Source organism: Rousettus aegyptiacus, unplaced genomic scaffold (genome assembly GCF_014176215.1).
Source record: "Rousettus aegyptiacus isolate mRouAeg1 unplaced genomic scaffold, mRouAeg1.p scaffold_m13_p_5, whole genome shotgun sequence".
Classification (NCBI taxonomy): Eukaryota; Metazoa; Chordata; class Mammalia; order Chiroptera; family Pteropodidae; genus Rousettus; species Rousettus aegyptiacus.
The window spans coordinates 83,103,841-83,122,068 of NW_023416308.1; the positions used below are offsets into that span (position 1 = coordinate 83,103,841).

An 18,228-nucleotide genomic window follows, 5' to 3' on the forward strand; every position below is an offset into this window, starting at 1 on the left:
TGATGGAAAAAGTGAAGGAATACTTGAAGAGCCTACGTTATCTATCTAAAAAGCCAAAAATATTTAATATTCAAAAATAATATAACTCTAGCACTACTTGAGAAAATTTACCCAAACAGGTCTTAAAACAACAATGATCTAATAACCACAAAAAATATATATGACTTAAGAAGTTAATATAAAAAAATAATAACTACAAGATAATTCAAGGTATACATGTGAATGAGCTTCCATCTTAGGTAAAGCCCCCCACAAGACATTTGGAAATAATTGGCGGCTTGGAGATCTTAAAGCTAAACATAGTCAAATTCCAAGACTGTTCTACTGCCACACTCCCCTCTTCATGGCTCCGGAATAGTCCTTATTATGGGGATGGAATAGTCAGCGACCATGACCTTACCCCCTACTCCCATCAGTAACGTGTGCGGTTACTCAGTCTCCCTCATCTCTACCCCTAAAAATTAAAGTACGTCAGAGAAATTAAACTTCATTTCTTATCAGAAAAATGCAGAAAACAAATGATTTAGTGGTTATAATAAACTTATATTTTGTATAAGTATGAAGAACATATATACACACAAGTGAAAATAATAGCTGCCATTTTTTGAGTGTTTTTTCTGCTAGGCAGAAGTCCCTGCTTATGAACTCGTTTAATCTTTGTAAGAATCTTAGGAAGTAAGGACTACTATTACTATTATCTCAAGTTTACAAAGATTAAACTGAGCTCAGTAGCTAAGTGATTTGTCCACAGGCATACTCTAGTAGGTGGTTAACCAGAAGTGCAAACTCAGGTTGTCTGACTCAAGAATTTATGCTCATGTGACCAACCAGTCAATTATACTACCTCAAGCAGATACTCACTGCAAAGGGACAGAGCAGGAGAAGACACTCTTTGGGCAATTGGAGACTTCAGCCAACGAGAGAGCATTGAGGCTGTAAAGGACTATGAGATGCCATTCACTATGGTAAGAAAGAAGTATCCCTGTCACACAGGAACCATGACTGCATGATAAAGGTAATGCAGATTTCCTCTGCCGCTGACATTGTTTAGATACCTTGAGTCAACTTGGGTATGAATTTGAGGTCAGTGGCTAACTACTGAAAGATTAAACACAGAGTGACACGACCATTTTATTGAAAAAAATAAAATCACTCTGGTAGCAGTATGGAACTACTAGAGAAGAATCTGACTGAAAAGAGGGGAATAAGAAGGTTCCTACGGCAGACTGCTGGCTGTCCCCTAATGACAGTGATGGTAGTGGTGGTGGTGGTGGTGGTGGTAACAGAAGCCCCAATTTTCACCAGGGATACAGACCACATTTCCTAGTAAGCTAACTTTCAGCCAAAGGAAACGATGTGAGCCTTTAAAAGGAAGGAGCTATCCCTTCTTCCCCACTTCCTCCATCCTTCTACTTGGAATATGGATGTAATAAAGCTTAGCTGTTAGCTATAAAGCTGGACATAGCCTGGGTCTGGATGGTTATACAAACTCAAAACTGTCTACACTGAGACCTTTATGTGAGACAGAAATAAATTCCTATATCATTTAAAACATTTATGTTAGGTCTCTGCTACAGGCAGCCAAACAGAGTGCTCTTTACAGTAATCGAAGTAATGACTGAAAAGCACCTGAACTATCATACTGACTATAGGGAACAAACAGAAAAAGAGGAATATGAGAAAACTGTAAAAAGAAAAATAAAACATTCTGACATGACAGTGAGGGAGAAAGGAAAAACTGTGGCAAGTTTCTGAGTTGGGTGAATGACCAAGAGGAAAAGATTTGGAAGAGCCAGACACGTTTACTTAAATATGCTGAATTTCCAATTCCTATGAAACATTTAGAGTAATTTTCTTTCTTTCTGTAAGCAGTTCTACCTCTTAGTCCCTACCTACGTACCTTTACTAATATCATCTTGATGCCTTACAGCTGTCTAAAACTCATCTGATCATTGCAAATTTAGTAGGTTTTATACCAACATGGATGTGAGCTTTTTAGAAGAATTTTCTCTTTCTCTGCGAGTGAGATTGATCAAGCCTAGCAAAATTAGATAATTCCTTAAGAATAAGGCCAATATCCCTCCTCCCCAACCCCAGCCCAATCACTCAAAAGACACTTGATTGAATGGCTAAAAAGAAGCCATGTGGCACTCCACTTACAAAGGGCTTCTAACCTTTCTTCACAGGAGGAAAGTCCAGCTTTTTCCTGTATGCTCTACTTGTCCTATTAGTCTAACCTGGGAAAGGACACATTCAGTGCCTGGCTTGTTTTTAGTGGAAGAATCATGCCTTGTACCTAATAGTCAATAAACACTTCTCAAATAAACAAATAATTAAATAATACACTCATCTGGGGATCCTACAATTTCAACAGAGAATTCAGATATTGATACCATCAGTTCCAGCTGAATAACCTTGAGCAAATTACTTAATGTCTCTAAGTCTCTATAACTTCAATTTACCTTATGAGAAATTAATGAAATTAAAGAACAAAGTCAGCTTATAGTATTTGAAAAATGGCAGCCATTAATAGAAATTATGTTTCATCTTTTACACAATTATCATATAATCTTCTGAACATATTATGATAACTTTATCAAATGCTACAGTGTTTTCAAATATCCTTCATTCTTCTACAACCATAGTCCTCAAACACACAATCTGAACAATAGCAATGAACAGGAATTAGAACTAAGGGGGGGCGGGGCAGACAGTTTTTTGATAATATAGTTAACTGCATTTTTAAAAAACTTTTAGTTTTTTACTATCCTAAATGAATCTTTATTGTTGTTCCCTCTTTCCACTAGAAAAAAAATTAGTTTTATTAATCTTATCCTGTGTGGATTGTGGTTTACTCAGACTAAAATTATTTGGTAAAACATCTGTCTCAAAAGCAAAACAAGTAACATTCTTTTCAAATTCCATCCGAGTGCGTGGGACAATTATATAAAGCATTTCTAAAATTCACTCCAGTCCCAACTGCTACTTTCCATTGCAAATTAATTTTCATACTATTATTTTCCAAGTTTGTTGTGACACTTGATTTCTCTAAATGTAACTAGACTTAAGCTGGAAAAATCAAAGGACGTGTTTTTACCTACAATCATATGTCATTAACTATAAACAGATTTTTTTACTTAAAAACTTGACCAAAATCTAATTATTTTCTTTACACAAGAATCTTCATTTCAAATTTTTAACTCTTATATTTTAAATAAACTATAATGATAGGATATTTGCATGAAGGAGAAAAATAACCTGAAATGTCAAATTCTCAAACAAGTTGTTTTCTTCAAACCAGGAAACTGATATTGTAAATTAGTAAGGCACACAGGGAGGTACTGTGGACAAGAGAGAGGAAGTCATCTAAGGAATGTTCTCATCCCTGGGAAATGGGGCCTTTCAAAGGGAGACACAAACTCTAACTCACTCTATTAGGGAGATCACTGAGAACCCAAAAAATCTGTACACTTAATACTCAGTAAGTAATTATTCACTTCCCATTAGGTAAAGTAGTCTGCTAAAATAACAGAAGTATCTTTGCTAAACGGACTTTTTTCCAGTTTCAAAGATTTTTCTACTCATAGAATACTGGAATTCATTTAGACCATGTCCTCAAGGAACTCTCTCAATCTAAATAAATCACAATACAAAAGGGAACCTTTGGAATTTTCAGAACTCAGATTCCCAATTTTAAGTATCCTTTGGACATAATAAAGGCCAAAAACAAGTAGCAATTACTAATGTTTCAGAGACAGAACTGGAATTAAGTATATAGTCTGATCTCCCTGATCCAGTCTCTTAGCATTCTCATCTTCCTCATCTTTGTGAAACGATGCAGTTTTTTCTGTTCTTGCTTAAGCAACAACTTTTGTGAAGTAATTTTTTTTTTTCTAATTAAAATCCCCAAAAAGAAATGGGAGTATAAATTGACATAATCTTTCTGGGAAACAAATGAGCAATACACCTCAAAACTATTTTAAAAAATGTTCTTTTGGCTTTCAGGAATGGCCGCAACCAGAAATCAAATGATGTTTCCAAAGCTCTCCTTTCATTTCTTGGCTTTCTTTGCCTCTGTTCAATATTCAGACAATCTAAACACAGTAAGGAAAATATACATTGGCAGCCCTGAGTTACAGTGTCCTACCTTATTCACCCCTGTAGAAAAAGAGAGGCTTTCTTGTCCCTTCCAAAAGAAAGAACTCAGAGATAGCTCTGACTGGCCCAGTTTAAGGTAAGAGATGGGAGTAACTAGGACTGACACTTTCCCTGGGACCACAGAGAATACAAAACATGCTTTTTCCAAAGGAAGGGATGCTGGGCAGAAAATTAACGTATGTTCATATAAATGTACATATCCTCTGACCCAACAATTCCACTTCTAGAAATTAAAATTTCCACTATTATTATGTGCCAGACACTATTTAAATGATTTATAAGAATTAACTCATTTAATCTTCACAACAACTCTATACGGCAGATAACCACTATTTACTATTATCTCATTTTATAGATATAGAAACTCAGACACAGAAAAATTGAGTTACTTGTTTAAGGCCAGAATTACTAAAAGACAAAATCAAGAATCAAACCCTGATCCTCTGCATTTATATACTAAACTTTACTGCCTCTCTATTTCCTTATCTCAAGAAATTAAAGATGAATGCAAAGATTTAGCTAGGATCCATCACAGTACTATTTATAACAGCAAAATTTTAGAAGTAACCAGAATGTCTAATAATAAAAGATTAATTGGTAAAATTATTAAACGTGCATTAAATTGTTAAAATAATAAAACATTTTTAGCTAATAAAAATTAACCTTATGACATTATATATATATTTAGAATATGAAAAGCTGCCAATAATATAGTTGTTTTAAAAACACAGACTGCATACATGAACAGATGTTATGAATTTGTTTTGCAAGGAGTAAAATAAAAGCATGCTACATATAGATGTATATGGATACACACAAAAATCTCTGTAAAGTTATCTGTTAAAATGTCAGCAGTACACCACTTCATACCCACTAGATGACTATTATCAAAAAGACATAACAACAAAGGAGTAGCAATTGTAAAGACAAGGAGAACAATCTTTATTCCTCAGGAGAGTGGCAAGTAGTTCACTATAGTTGAGGCTTACTATTTACCAATTATCAGCTATCTACAAAATTCTTTAAGTCTTTCAACAATTTCTTCAATAGCCTCAAACCTCATGATGCACAAGTATAAATAAGTCTTAGCATCATAGTGGTTTCACTATACCATTTCTTTAAAATTGCCCATTAAAAATAAACACTCCCTAGTAAGCCTCTGTGTAATATGTTCAGAGAAGAAAAGACCAGTTATGCTGTTTGTTTTGGTTTTTTAATTAGAGGCTTTGGCAACTAATTATTATTTCATCATTAGTAAGAAAGACAAAAAAAAAAAAAACCAGAATCATCATACAAGAGAGAAAAAAGAAAGTGACAGCTTTCAAAATCATTGTTTCAATTTAAATGTACAAATTAAATCCATCCAGGATTTAAATGTTTTGAGACTGAGTCTCAAACTATTGTTTTTTATAAAAACGGCCTCAACTCACATTCATGCCTAGTGAGTAACTGAAATGCTATCATTATTTGTTCAGATTAAAATCAAACAGGAAAGATTACAAAGCATCAATTAAATGTAAGTTGAACACATAGTTCTAGAGAACTTATTTTTCTTTTAAAAGTTACAGAAAATATGCTTGTTTAGCTGTGCTTTGATTTGCACATGAATGTTATGATCATGTTTCTAGGTATCCTCAAAGTTTTGTCAATGCGGGAACCAGAGGTGGAAAACAGGCACAAATACAAAGATGCCCTCTTCCCATACTTCTGTATGTTTATGTCCTTTTCTAATATAGCATACCACCTGGTAGTGTAGTTTAAGGCCAATGGGTAGGAAATGGAATATCTCTGAAGCACAGTGCTGGTATAATCATCCAGAAAAGACAGGTCCTTGGCCAAGAAACTAGAACCAGGAAAATAAACCTTAGCTAGATCTGACGGGATAAACTGTCTGGCCACAATCTACGGCCTAAACTTAAGGGGACATGTTGAAAGGAAAGGTGACCTCTATCATAAAGGATGGTATCCCTCTATGAGATCACAGACAGAAAAGAAGTAAACTATTCCTTGCAAACTAGATGACTGACTTAAAAGTTACTCTCTGGTCTCATTACTCTTTTGTCTCGTTTTATACCCTTTAGAAAATTCTTATTTCAATGTTCCAGCCTTATTTCAGCTGTCCTAGCAAATAAAGGGAAATGATTGGGTGAGGAAGGAGTTATTTGGGCCACATTGTTAAAAAAAAAAAAAAAAAAAAAAAAGTGTCATTCCGGGAGAACATTGGAGAGAGAAAAATTGGAACTCTGGGGTTAAGCCAGCCCTAACAAGGTAATGGCTTTTCTTCTATTGCCAACCTTAGAAGACTAGAGTTTCATTTTATTAAGATACCTAAAAAGGTTGTTTACAAGAACCTACAACCAAATTAACTGTGACAAGGTCTGAAGAGATATGTACTGCAGTCAAGAGTGAGCAACTCTCTGTAATATTCGAAATTTTTATAACAAATATGTATTATTACAATAAGATACAAAACAATTTAGCAATAGGTAGGTCAAAGCAGGAATACACTGATGCATCAGAACCATGACAGTATGAGTCAAAACTGGGTAGAAAAACAGATGAGCAAAGTTTCTAATCACTTAGACATAAGAATTCAAGAGTCAGGCAGAAAAATTTAGTCAAAAAGTAGGTCTACAAATAGATAAACTCAAGATATGAGTAAAACAGGATACACAGATTGTAAAGAAGAGCAGACCACCAGTCTGAAATCAAAGACCTGCTTCCTATGAAAGTAAGCACTTTTCCCAAGGTGCTACACCATTTGTGCTTGTAGTTGTGAAAGCACATCACTTTAAAAGAATTTAGGACCAATGCCCTAGATTCCAAGACCAAAAATAAGGTATTTTACTACTTTGGAGCCTAATTCTCTGTTGGGATAACTTGGTGGACATGAAACCCATCTCCCTATGATATCCTACTTCCAAGATGTAAAGCTAAAATATTTTAAGTTATTTTTATAATGTATTAAATAGTTTTAATTTCGTGTTCTTAGTTCCTAAAGCAAAATATATACCTTACAAAACTAAATTACCTTTTCTTATGTGACTTTTCATTAACTTTAACTCTATTGCTCAACAGTCTTTCACAAAAAAATAAAAATAAAAACAGGTTTCCAATCTCCCTCAGTTCCAAGACTGCAATAGAATCTTAAAATACCTATTGCCTAGAGCAAAACAAAAATTGCTTCTTAGAGAACATATTACACTTTAACAATTCAGTACTTATTTATGTTAAATAATATTTTAACATAAAATGTAATTATATGTACCACTAAACAGCTTCTTAAAGCAACCATTAAAAGGATGTAGAAAACAATGTGATGTCTCATTGCTGTCTCTGAATTTATGTGGTATTCATAATACTACAGATAACAACATGCTTTACATTTCAAAACTTGAAAATTCTCTTCAAGTTTTGGTCATAGTTATAAGCAAATAAAGCATTAAATGTGAGAAGCTTAAAAAGAAGAGATTTCTTTTGAGATCATAGCTAATGATCTTTTAACAGTCATCACTTTGCATAGTTTAACATTTAATTTCTACAAGACCTTGCTGATAAGGGGAAAAAAACGTTTCTCACCATAATTAGGAGTATGGACTCACCTGTTATATCAAAAAATGGCAACCATACTTTGCAACACAAAAATATTTTCAAAAGTAAGCTCATCTTCCTGACTACCAATGTTCTCCTGCAGAAACACTTTTGAACCTTCTTGTATAAGAGGCTTTTTAAATTTTGCGTCCCAATGTAGCATCAAGAATTTCAACTCCAGAGATGAAGTGCAGAAAGATAAGGAAAAAACAATAGAAATTGGCCTATGAAAATACTTGGGGGAAAAGAAACTGTCTTAGCTGCTCTAATATAATCTTCATTTATTACTTACCAGCTCTCCTCTTCTGGTCCCAATATTTCAGCCAAATTGAGGATCTACTCACTGTTTATCACTTCAGTGCCTTTGCCACTACTACTGTCCCCTTACCTGAAAATCCCTTCCCTAGTCCTCTCCCTATCTTCACCACCCCCCACCCCCAGTCTCTATAAAGTATTTAAGAAAAGTTTTGATTTAAAGTCAGGAAATCAATTTCAAATCCCATTTAATTCCATTTATGAGCTGTATGAAAGTGGGCAAATATTTAACCTTGATGGAACCCACAGAGTATATCACTATTTACTATAAAGAGGTGAGATAAGACTATGTGAAAACGCTCAATTTTTTAATTTTTTTTTACAGCAGAAAAGAATAGCTTTGTTAGAAGTGATAGTACACTTCCAGACGTGGTAGCGGGCCTGACCAAGAGAAGAGTGGCTCAAAGGCCGACACTCAATTTTTTTAATGGGCAAACTAAAGATTCAAGCTAACCGTCTCTGCCTATAAGGCAAATACGTAAAGAAATAAATGTAGGCTATATAACACATCCAAAAATATAATCTATTGACCTTACCAACACAATAATAGGTAGGGAACAGACAGCACTAATAAATATTAGAACAAAGAACAGATATAAATCTAAACTTTCTAAAATAGTGTGCAAAGCTACACATAAAGAATTCTGAATCTTCTGTCGCATATTATTCAACCAAGTATTGAGAGTGAATATTGTTTTATCTCAATGTTATGGGAATGATTTTTTAAATATATCTGGCTTTTAATCTATTACAAAATTATTTTTAAAAAATTGAGTCATATAGTTAGCCCTGTTCTGTCCAGATAAATTTCCTATAATTTACAAACCGCCAGCATTATAAAAACTGCAAGAACCATTGTGTCTGTGGTGGGTTGAATAGTGTCACCCCCAAAATTCATGTCCACCAGAACCCCAGAATGTGACATAAGCTAGAAATAATTAGTTAAGAATGGAGATGAAATCATCCCGGATCCAATGATTAGTATCTTTATAAAAGAAAGGAAAAGATGTGGTCACAGACACAGAAAAGAAGTCCACATGAAGACAAGAGAGAGATTAGAGTTATGCTGCCCTAAATCAAGGAAAGCAAGGGCCATCAGAAGTTGGAAGAGGTAGAGAAGGATTTTTCTGTGGAGTCTTCTAAGAGAGCATTGCCCTCCCACCCAGCACCTTGATTTCAGACTTAACAGCCTCCAAAACTGTGAGAGAATAAGTGTCTGTTGATTTAAGCAACCAAGTTTGTGATAATTTGTTATAGCAGCCCTAGGAAACTAATAATATAGTGTTGCGGAGCTAGCCTATAGCTAATACGATGTACTGTTAAGACATTTTTAAAAGTAAGGATTATTTCTCTAGTACTTCCCTATGATACTGTTAATGCTCCCTTAGAACTCAAGCTTTTTTCTTTTCTGTCCTTAATCTTTTTGTTCCTATACTCCAAGATAATCAGTATTTATAAAACTGTGCATACAATTTTTAAAATCTAGCCTTTTTGAAATTCGTTTAAACTTTAGTGTCAGTTGTATATGTCCAATGGTGAAATTATTTTTTCATTCACTTTTTTCAGCAAACAATGGAAAACTGACAGATAAAATTGAAAAGAACTCCACTTTCTGAAAAATTCTACAATGAAGACATTGATAAGTATATAAGAAAAAGTTAAGTATGAAATCATAAGTTATATTTTCCTTCACAATGTAGATTATGAAAATGAGAGCTTTAAATAGACCGTACTTTAGAAACAATTTCATAACCCAAATCATTACTCAAATTCAGCAATAATTAAATATCAGGACATCAAATCTTGTGATACTTAATGATCTCAGTTTTGACAACAGCAACGTTTTAGAATACTAGTCCACCAACACAATGATTTAGTCAATGGCTTCATTTTTATAACAATTTTTAATGAAGGTGATCATCATGTGGAACAAAACAACCTGTAAATTAACCTACAAATGGGAAATAAAACTGCTGCTCAAAAAGTTATTTTGAGAGGTTAGGTTTCTTAGGAATTCAAAATTTAGATAAAACTTGAAATGTAAGTTTATTCTAAAACCTGTTAGCACAATTGACCATCTTTTCCCAATACTTCCCTGTCTATTAATGCTGTCTATCTGAAGATTTCTGAATCTAAAATATGCCTATATGATTTATCACCTCCACAAAGTTCCCACAGCTGATCAGTGACATGTTTTGATGTACATCATTACAGAATATCTCCAACACTAATGAAATGGCAATTTTGTTTTCCAAAGTATGCACTTTAGAGGAGAGGAGTCAGAACTCACTGACACCTCTTAATCCTGTGTACACACACACACACACACACACACACACACACACACACAAATCTCAAGGAACTTTCTTCCCATACCTATTCCCATCCTCTCCAGCAGCAACTGCTTTCATTACATGGATTTTCACTCTCCTTTCTGCTTTGATATATGCTCAAATCTAACCTATATATTTTTAAAACGCTCATTGGAATTCACTATTTCTGCAATTCAATTCAAACATGTCTATTAAGCACCAATCAGCCAGATAACTCTGGAATATAAAATAATAATAGTAATAATAATAATAATAATAATAATAATAACAATAAAGTCTTTTTATCCTGATGAGAAAACATTCAATGTTTTCCAACCAGATACTCTTACCCCTCGAAATCGGATGACTCAAACAAATGGTCTTAATCTGCTACCTCCACTTCCTATCCTTTCTCCTGCTTAAAGTTTTGCAACTTGGTTGATGACACAACATTCCAACCGAAACAATTCTAGGGTAGGACTATAAATTGATACAAATTCTCAAAGGTCAGCATGCTGTACCGGAGTACAGATGTCAGGAAACTTCTAGACCAGGATCTGCCATTCAACAACTGTGTAACCATTCACAAGTAACAATGGGGTTGTGGGGTGGTAGAGAGGCATATTGGTTCCTTATCCATAAATTGAATTGAATTAATATTCTATATAGTTAACTTTCAACTCTAAAATTTTATGAAACACAAAGATCTTCATTAACTCCACATCTCACTGATCTCTATCTGCCACACCTAATACTGAGAAATATTCCCTTCCTTTATGACTCTGATTTCTAAAACAGAAAACTCTAATTTACAGTGGCTTAAACATATAATATCTTTCATGTAAACAAACGAGGTTAGTCTTCCATAAAAAAAAAAAAAAGTCCAGAGGGCAGCTATGACAATCCCAATATAAGTCATTAGGGACCCAGGTTCTTTCTAGGGTGTGGGTCCTTGTTGGGAGCCAGGCTGCCCAAAGTCAGAGGAAGCCCCTCGCCTGAATATAGGAAGACTCAGACCTGTAAAGATAAATGTCTCTGACATTGCCCGGGGGACTAAGGTTCCAGGAACTAGAGACAATAGTATAATCCTTTCAAAACAGCTAGCACTTCGCTCACGTCACCAAGATAGATAAAGAAAGTTAAGAAGGTAAGACGTCTTGTGATTAGGTAACTCCCGCCTAAAGCTACATGTTCCCTCCCTTAAACCTGCCCCTATATATGTAACCCCTCTACTTACAATAAACGAGACTTGATCAGAAAGCCTATCTTGTCTCCATTCTTTGCGCCTCTTGTCCCCCTTCTCCTTCAGTCCTAGGACCTCCGTTGACTGTCCCGCGGGCCGGGACAGGTCCTTATCTACACGGTTCAAGACAGATGCTGGAGCTCTAGTCTTAATTAATCTAAGCATGCCAGTCTCAGAAAAGAGAAAAGCTAGGAAGGCATATATACTCATTCTTTAAGAATACTTTTGGGATACAGTTCTCATCATTTCCATTTACATCCAACTGGCCAGAACTTACTCACATCTTTAATATCTGTTAGGAACTTGAAAACAGTCTCTCTTCTTCATGGGCACATATGTAACCAAAAATTGAGAGTTCTATCATCATTGAGAAGAATGGTCATGAGAAGAGCTAAATGTCTCTTGCAAACTCTCCAACTCCTTCTTCCACGGTTCTTTTTATTTTCCATCCTCCTAGCAACAGTGTTTCCTAAAGCTCAGTCCTTGGTCCTCTATTCCTTTGTCTCGATACCTACTTTCTGAGGCCGCTCACACCATGTCATAGCTTTATCTGCTCTAATGATTCTCAAGTCTTTGTGTCCAGCCCCTGCCTATCTCCGTTTTTGAAGTTTCCACTTAGATGGCTATAACATAAAACTCATTGTCTTCTAAACCCACAAAAACAAGTAATTTTAAAAGAAAAACATTTTTAATCTTCTCAAGTCATGGTATCACGAATACTCCAGACTTTTAAGTTTGGAATTTTGAAGTCATCTCTGATTCTGCTACTCCCCTTTCCACTTTCCACAAGTCATGGGTTGCAGGTCATAGTGAGCTTCTAAAAAGAAATGAAATAAATTGTACTACTACATAAAGTTTATACAGCATGTGACTTAGGATGTGCATTTATCAAAATGGCTTTGCACCCAACACTACTATAATGTTCTAATGTCACTATCCTAATTATCAATTCTATGACTGAATGTTTTATCCCCGCCCCCACCGCCAAATTCATATGTTGAATTCTAACCCCCAAAGTGATGGCATCTGGAGGTGGGGCTAAAGTGATGGTATCTGGAGGTGACTAGGTCATAAGGGCAAAGCCATCATGAATGGGATCTGTGCCCTTATAAGAGACTCTAGAGAGCTTCCTCGGCCCTTCCACTGTGTGAGAACATAGTGAAAACACGGCCATCTGTGAGTCAGGAAGTAAGCCCTCACATGACCCTGAATCTGCCTGTGCCTTGATCTGAGACTTCCGGCCTCCTGAACTGTGAGAAATGTTTGTTGTTTAAGCCACTCAGTCTATGGTAATTTGTTATAGCAGTCCAAATGGACTAAGACACTATTTTTAGTCCTCATTATATGTGACATCTTCAGAGCTTTTGACAATTATTCATCATTCCCTCCTCGAAATTCTCGATACCCAGGGTTTTCATGATACATTATCTTGGTTCCCTTACATCACCACTGACTGATCATTCCCATTCAGTTTCCTGGCTGCTACTGCTCTACCTCTTAAATATTGAATTCTCTCTGAGTTAAACTGTTAGGCCATTCCTCTTTTCATTCTATACACATTTCCTGAACAATCTAATTTTTCTTCCTTATGTCTAACAATCAGCTCGCTATTGGTAATTGCCAAATTAAATCTCTAATCTTCACTTCTTACCCCCTGACTTATATATATCTAAACACCTAAATGACATCTCTACCTTGATAATATGCAGGCACCTTCAATTCATTCAACATATCCAAAACTAAGTTTGACCTCTCTTTCCCTAATCCAAATTCATTTCTTCTCTTAAATTCCCTATTTACATTTATAGCATCAGCTACCCAATTATCCAGGCCAGAAACTGTTACCCTCAATTACTCTTTCTCTTTTACCCCTCATATCCGGTCATTTCTAAATTCTGATCATTTGAGCTTTCAAATTTCTCCAGAATCCAGGCCTTCTGTTCCATTTCCACTGTAAAAGCTCCTGAGTTTTCACACACTGGTCTTCCCTACAGTCAACTGCCATTTGAGTTGCATTTCTATTTTATGTCTTATTTTTCAAGAACCCCTAACTTTTCAACAGATCATACTGTCTACAGAGTCATTAGCCTGATATACAGAGCTGTTCACACTCTAACCGCAACTCACTACAGCATCAAAGCTTACCTCAATTCCCATCCACACCATATACTTCTCCCCACTCCTGGAACAAGACATTCACACATGTACATGTTTTTCTCTCTGCATGTAATCTTCTCTACCCTCCTTTCCTCATAGCAAATTCTTATTCATCCTATATAACTTGGTTTAACCATTACCTCTCATAAGAAGTCTTCTCTCTCCCTCAGTGAAGTGAGTGCATTTTCTTCATTTATCATTGTTAATTTTAAGACTGTCTCCATTAATGACTAAGTTAGAAACAGAGTCATACTCTTTACTCACTTATTTTGTTCCAGCACTTAGCACAGTGCCTGAAAAGCAATAAATACTTGTCAAATCAATGAATCCCAAATGGTTCTTGACAGTTGGCAAGAAACAGTAATGAAGAAATCCCAACAACTTCAATACAGAGTGGTGAAGAGGGAAGAAACCCAGGCTCACTATGAATTACAATGATTCAATAATAGCCAATGATGGATTTTTAAAATATCTCACACTATGATATTTCAGGTATTGTGCATAAGTTTACCTTTTATCTTATTTCACTTATACTGCCTAAATAAAACTGATGAAATACCTAAGAAATATTTCAAATACTTTCTCTAATATACTTAAGCAGGTTAATAAGAAAGAACACAAGATTCAAATGATTAGAATACTTGACTCCAGGTTTAATACCATCTAGATAAATGGATTAAATTCTAAATGTATTAATGGACAAAAAAAGTAAACAAAAAGAAAATAGTAAAGGCATATAAGGGAATAAACCACATGGTCATTATCAATTTTTCTTAGACAAATCTCAGTAATAGTAGAAGTAAAAACAAATAAAGATAGTTGGCTAAATAACTTCACCGATTAGAAATAAATTATATTTTTAAATTATTGTGCCATGGTATATATGCAAAGTCAGGAAAATGAAATCTTAATTTCAACTGATCAAAATCAAATGATCACAAAAATCTGTGGTTTTCAAGCTTTGTTCTCCTCAGCACAATAGTATTATAAGAGAACACAACTGGAAACAAGTTAAATATACAGGGAGATTGGACAAATATGTATATATATATTAAGGATAACAGAAGCCAGATTCTCACTGACAAAGAAGAATGTTACAAATATGAAAAAAGAAAACTCTAGAACAGACCCTGGAGTGTTAAGCTAAAATTGGAGTTATTGGTGTGAACTCATCATTTTCAATATACACAGATAAACAAATAAATATAGGTGTATCTGTGTGTGTGTGTGTGTGTGTGTGTGTGTACATACGTGTATTCCCCAGTTCCATCCAATAAGAAGGCCTGAGAGTAGTAACAACCCAACAGCAATAAACATTCTGGCACCGAGCTCTTAGCTTCTAAATGTCATTTTCCACTAAAAGGATCCAGGGTTCCATAGAGAAATGCCTGATTCCATGAATAAAGAAGAGACAATACAAGATAAGCCCAGAAAATATTCTTGTGCCAAAAAGTAAAGGCATGCTCAAAGAATGATAGGGAAAGGGACATAGCAGCCTCTCACTGGCCAAATGAGGAACAATTTGAACATCAAAATGAATAGTAACAGAATATAATCCACTAAAAAAAAAAAAACCGGAAAACCATGAATCCATACAGATCTGAATAAAGAAATACATTAAAAGTTTGATGAGGAACAAGATATTTACATAGTTACAAAGTACTCCTCACAAAAACTATTTATAAACAAGTACATATTAGCTTTATAGTGAAGAAACCTGGCAGACACTGCTTATATCAAGTAATCAAAGTGAAAATCATCAATAATGGGACAAATTTAAATTGTACACCACCTAATAGGATGCAATGAGCATCCCTTCAATGATGTTCCTGCCCAAGTACATAACATATATGTATCGAATCATAACAGAAAAGGTTATCCAAAATTGAGGGGCATTCTACATAATAACTGGTCCTTAATCTTCAAAGTATCAAGATTATAAGAATCAAGAAAAGAGGAAGGAATTGTTCCAGACTGAAGCAAATGAAAGAGAACAACAAATAAATGCAACACATAATTCTAACTGGATCCTTTTGCCAGTAAAGAGATTAATGGTACAATCAACAAAATAAATTTGAACCAGTCTGACAGCTAGATGGAGTACTAAATCAGTGTTAACTTATTTTGATCACTGTATTGTGATGATGTAGGAGAATACCCTTGTCTGTAGAAAATGCACACTAAAGCACTCTGGAGTGAAAGGGCGTTGGGTCAGCAGCTTCCTCTCAGTGGTTCAGGGGAAAGAAATTATTTGTACCATACTTGCAAGTTTTCTGCAAATTAGTGATTGTGTCAAATTTTTTAAAAGTTAGAAAAAAAAATTGCTAAAAATGAAATTATGTTAAAAACAAGCTGATTCTACATATTGTTAATCTTTGCAAGGAAGAGACACCAGACTAAGCAAAATTACTAGGAAATAAAATTTTGTAGCCAGAAGATACTTTAACTACAGCCAATCCCTTAACAGTTGACCTCAATCAGGAAGATTAAAGAACATAAAAGGTTCCCACTTAGGGAAGTTATTTGGAGAGGAATAGTCAAAGGGGCAGTGGACCAAGAGTGGGTAGAACAATGGTATTCTGACGTTACAAATGGCTGTAACCATCAGGAAAACACAATCTCAGCATTTCCTTTGAAAAATGAAGGGACTGTCTAGTTAAAATATAAAATTCCTTGCAAATGTGCGACCAGAATTACCCAGTAATAGATGTGCTTCCTCAGCTAAAAATATTACATTGTGCTTAGTTATGGTACAAAGGAATACAAATACAAAATAAACGTGCATGTACCCTCAATTCTCTTAGTCGCAGAAGTCCATCAATAAAAATACAATGTATATGCCAAATTGTTCCTCACGATGAAAATTTTGAGACGAATGAAAATTAAAACACGCATTAAAGTACAAGATCACTTTCAGCGGTCTGCCAACTATCCTTACTTAAAAAGGTAGTGCTCGGACTCATTCTGAAGACTGTCACATTTGTTGTGAAATAACAGGGAGCATTTCCTTGAAATGTTTAAAAGTGCAAGGATACTTCCCTCTTCCCTGGTACCACGCCTTCACTGGGGCAATGACTGCACAGGCCCCCAACAGCACAGGGGTGAGGTAGCACTGGACTCTCAGCACTTCCTTTCGGAGAGGACAGCCCCCCGCGTCACTCGTTACTCATTCAGGATGCAGGACAGAAGTTTATCCCTAAGGAACTTAGCACAGTTGGCTCCCGCCCTCCCAGCCCTGCGGTCCTGGTCCAATCCCGCCGGCACCAGGGCGCTGCCCCTGGCACCAGGGCCCCTCCAGAACAACGGTCGCGGCACCCTGGCTCGCCCCCAACCGGGCGGCCCTGGGCCCGGATGGACGCGGCCTCCTCCCCTCCCCCTGCCCTCGTGCCGGTCCCTCACGCCCACCGCGAGGCTCAGCCTGGCCAAGAAGGCCGGACGCCGACCACCCGCTCTGCCGCGGCCCGCCCGGCCCTCCACGCCTCCTGGCCGCGACGCCCGGCCCCGCAGAGCCCACTGGACAGCAGCCGGGGGGCGGGGGCGGGGAGACCCGGGGGCGGTGCCCGCTCTACACCCTTACCTGGCTTCTCGTGATCGTAGCCTACCACGATGAAGTAGTCGGCCAGCCGGGCCATGGCCGCCGCCGCCGCGCCCAGGAAGCGGGTGCCCGTCGCCGCCCTCGCCGCCGCCGCCCACCGGGCCCGGGAGGGCTTAGCATTTTCCCTGCAGCAGCAGTAGCGGCAGCAGCGGCAGTTCAGCCATGTTTGACAACCGAGGCACGCTCTGCGCCTGCGCCGCGCCTGGCGCCCGCTCCTCCCCCGCCCCCACCGCGGGCTCGGGGGCCGGAGCCGCGGCGCAGAGCCCACCCCGCCCGCAGCCGGCCGCTGTCGCCGCTGCGTTTAGGGAGGGGGCGGCCGGGCGACTCACCACCACGGGCAGCCACCGCAGCCACTCGAGGTGGTTCGCTTTGAGACCTTATTGCCCTTCCATGGCCCACCTTCACCTCCCCCTTCCCTACTTTTCCTGAAGCAGGGTATCCTTCCTTCCGAAGCCTTGTCTATTCTCTGGATCTGGGAAGAAGAGACTGGGATGTTTGAGGGGTCCCCTGGAAAGTTTGCTGCTTCCCCTCCCCCCCCCAAAGATGAGACTCTCCCGCCCTCGACTGGATGCATGGAATTTGCACCGCCAGGGCTTTTGCTGCACGTTTCCTGTTTATGTTGTGTAGATGGGAATTTTAGGAACATGCCACCCAGCAGGCGGGGGAGGAAGAAGCTTTTGCGCAATCTTCAGAGGCGGCTTAAGCTTCAGTGCCGGGTGGGCTGGGGGCGGTTGGCCGGGGCTTCCCTCCAAACGCCGGGGGCGGGGCTGGATTCCACCGAAGAATGCGGCATCCCCGGGATCCTCCTGAACTGGCTGGGTCCTACGAAGTCCGAGAGAGGAGGCTCGTTTCTCCCG

The 18,228-nt window shown here is 37.5% G+C and overlaps 1 protein-coding gene across 5 annotated transcripts in view; it reads right to left on the reverse strand.

Moving 5' to 3' along the window:
* SBF2 (SET binding factor 2) overlaps positions 1-17,560 on the reverse strand; it is a 364,550-nt gene extending 346,990 nt beyond the window's left edge. For 3 of the 5 annotated variants that reach the window (XM_016147354.2, XM_036220406.1, XM_016147355.2), the window contains exon 1: positions 17,354-17,559. In XM_016147354.2, coding sequence (XP_016002840.2) covers positions 17,354-17,408 — 55 coding nt within the window. In that variant the 5' untranslated portion in view covers positions 17,409-17,559. Of the gene's footprint in view, positions 1-17,353 lie in introns of all 5 variants that reach the window. The other 2 variants (XM_016147353.2, XM_016147356.2) reach the window with 2 other exon arrangements.
* Positions 17,561-18,228: the final 668 nt, after the last annotated feature.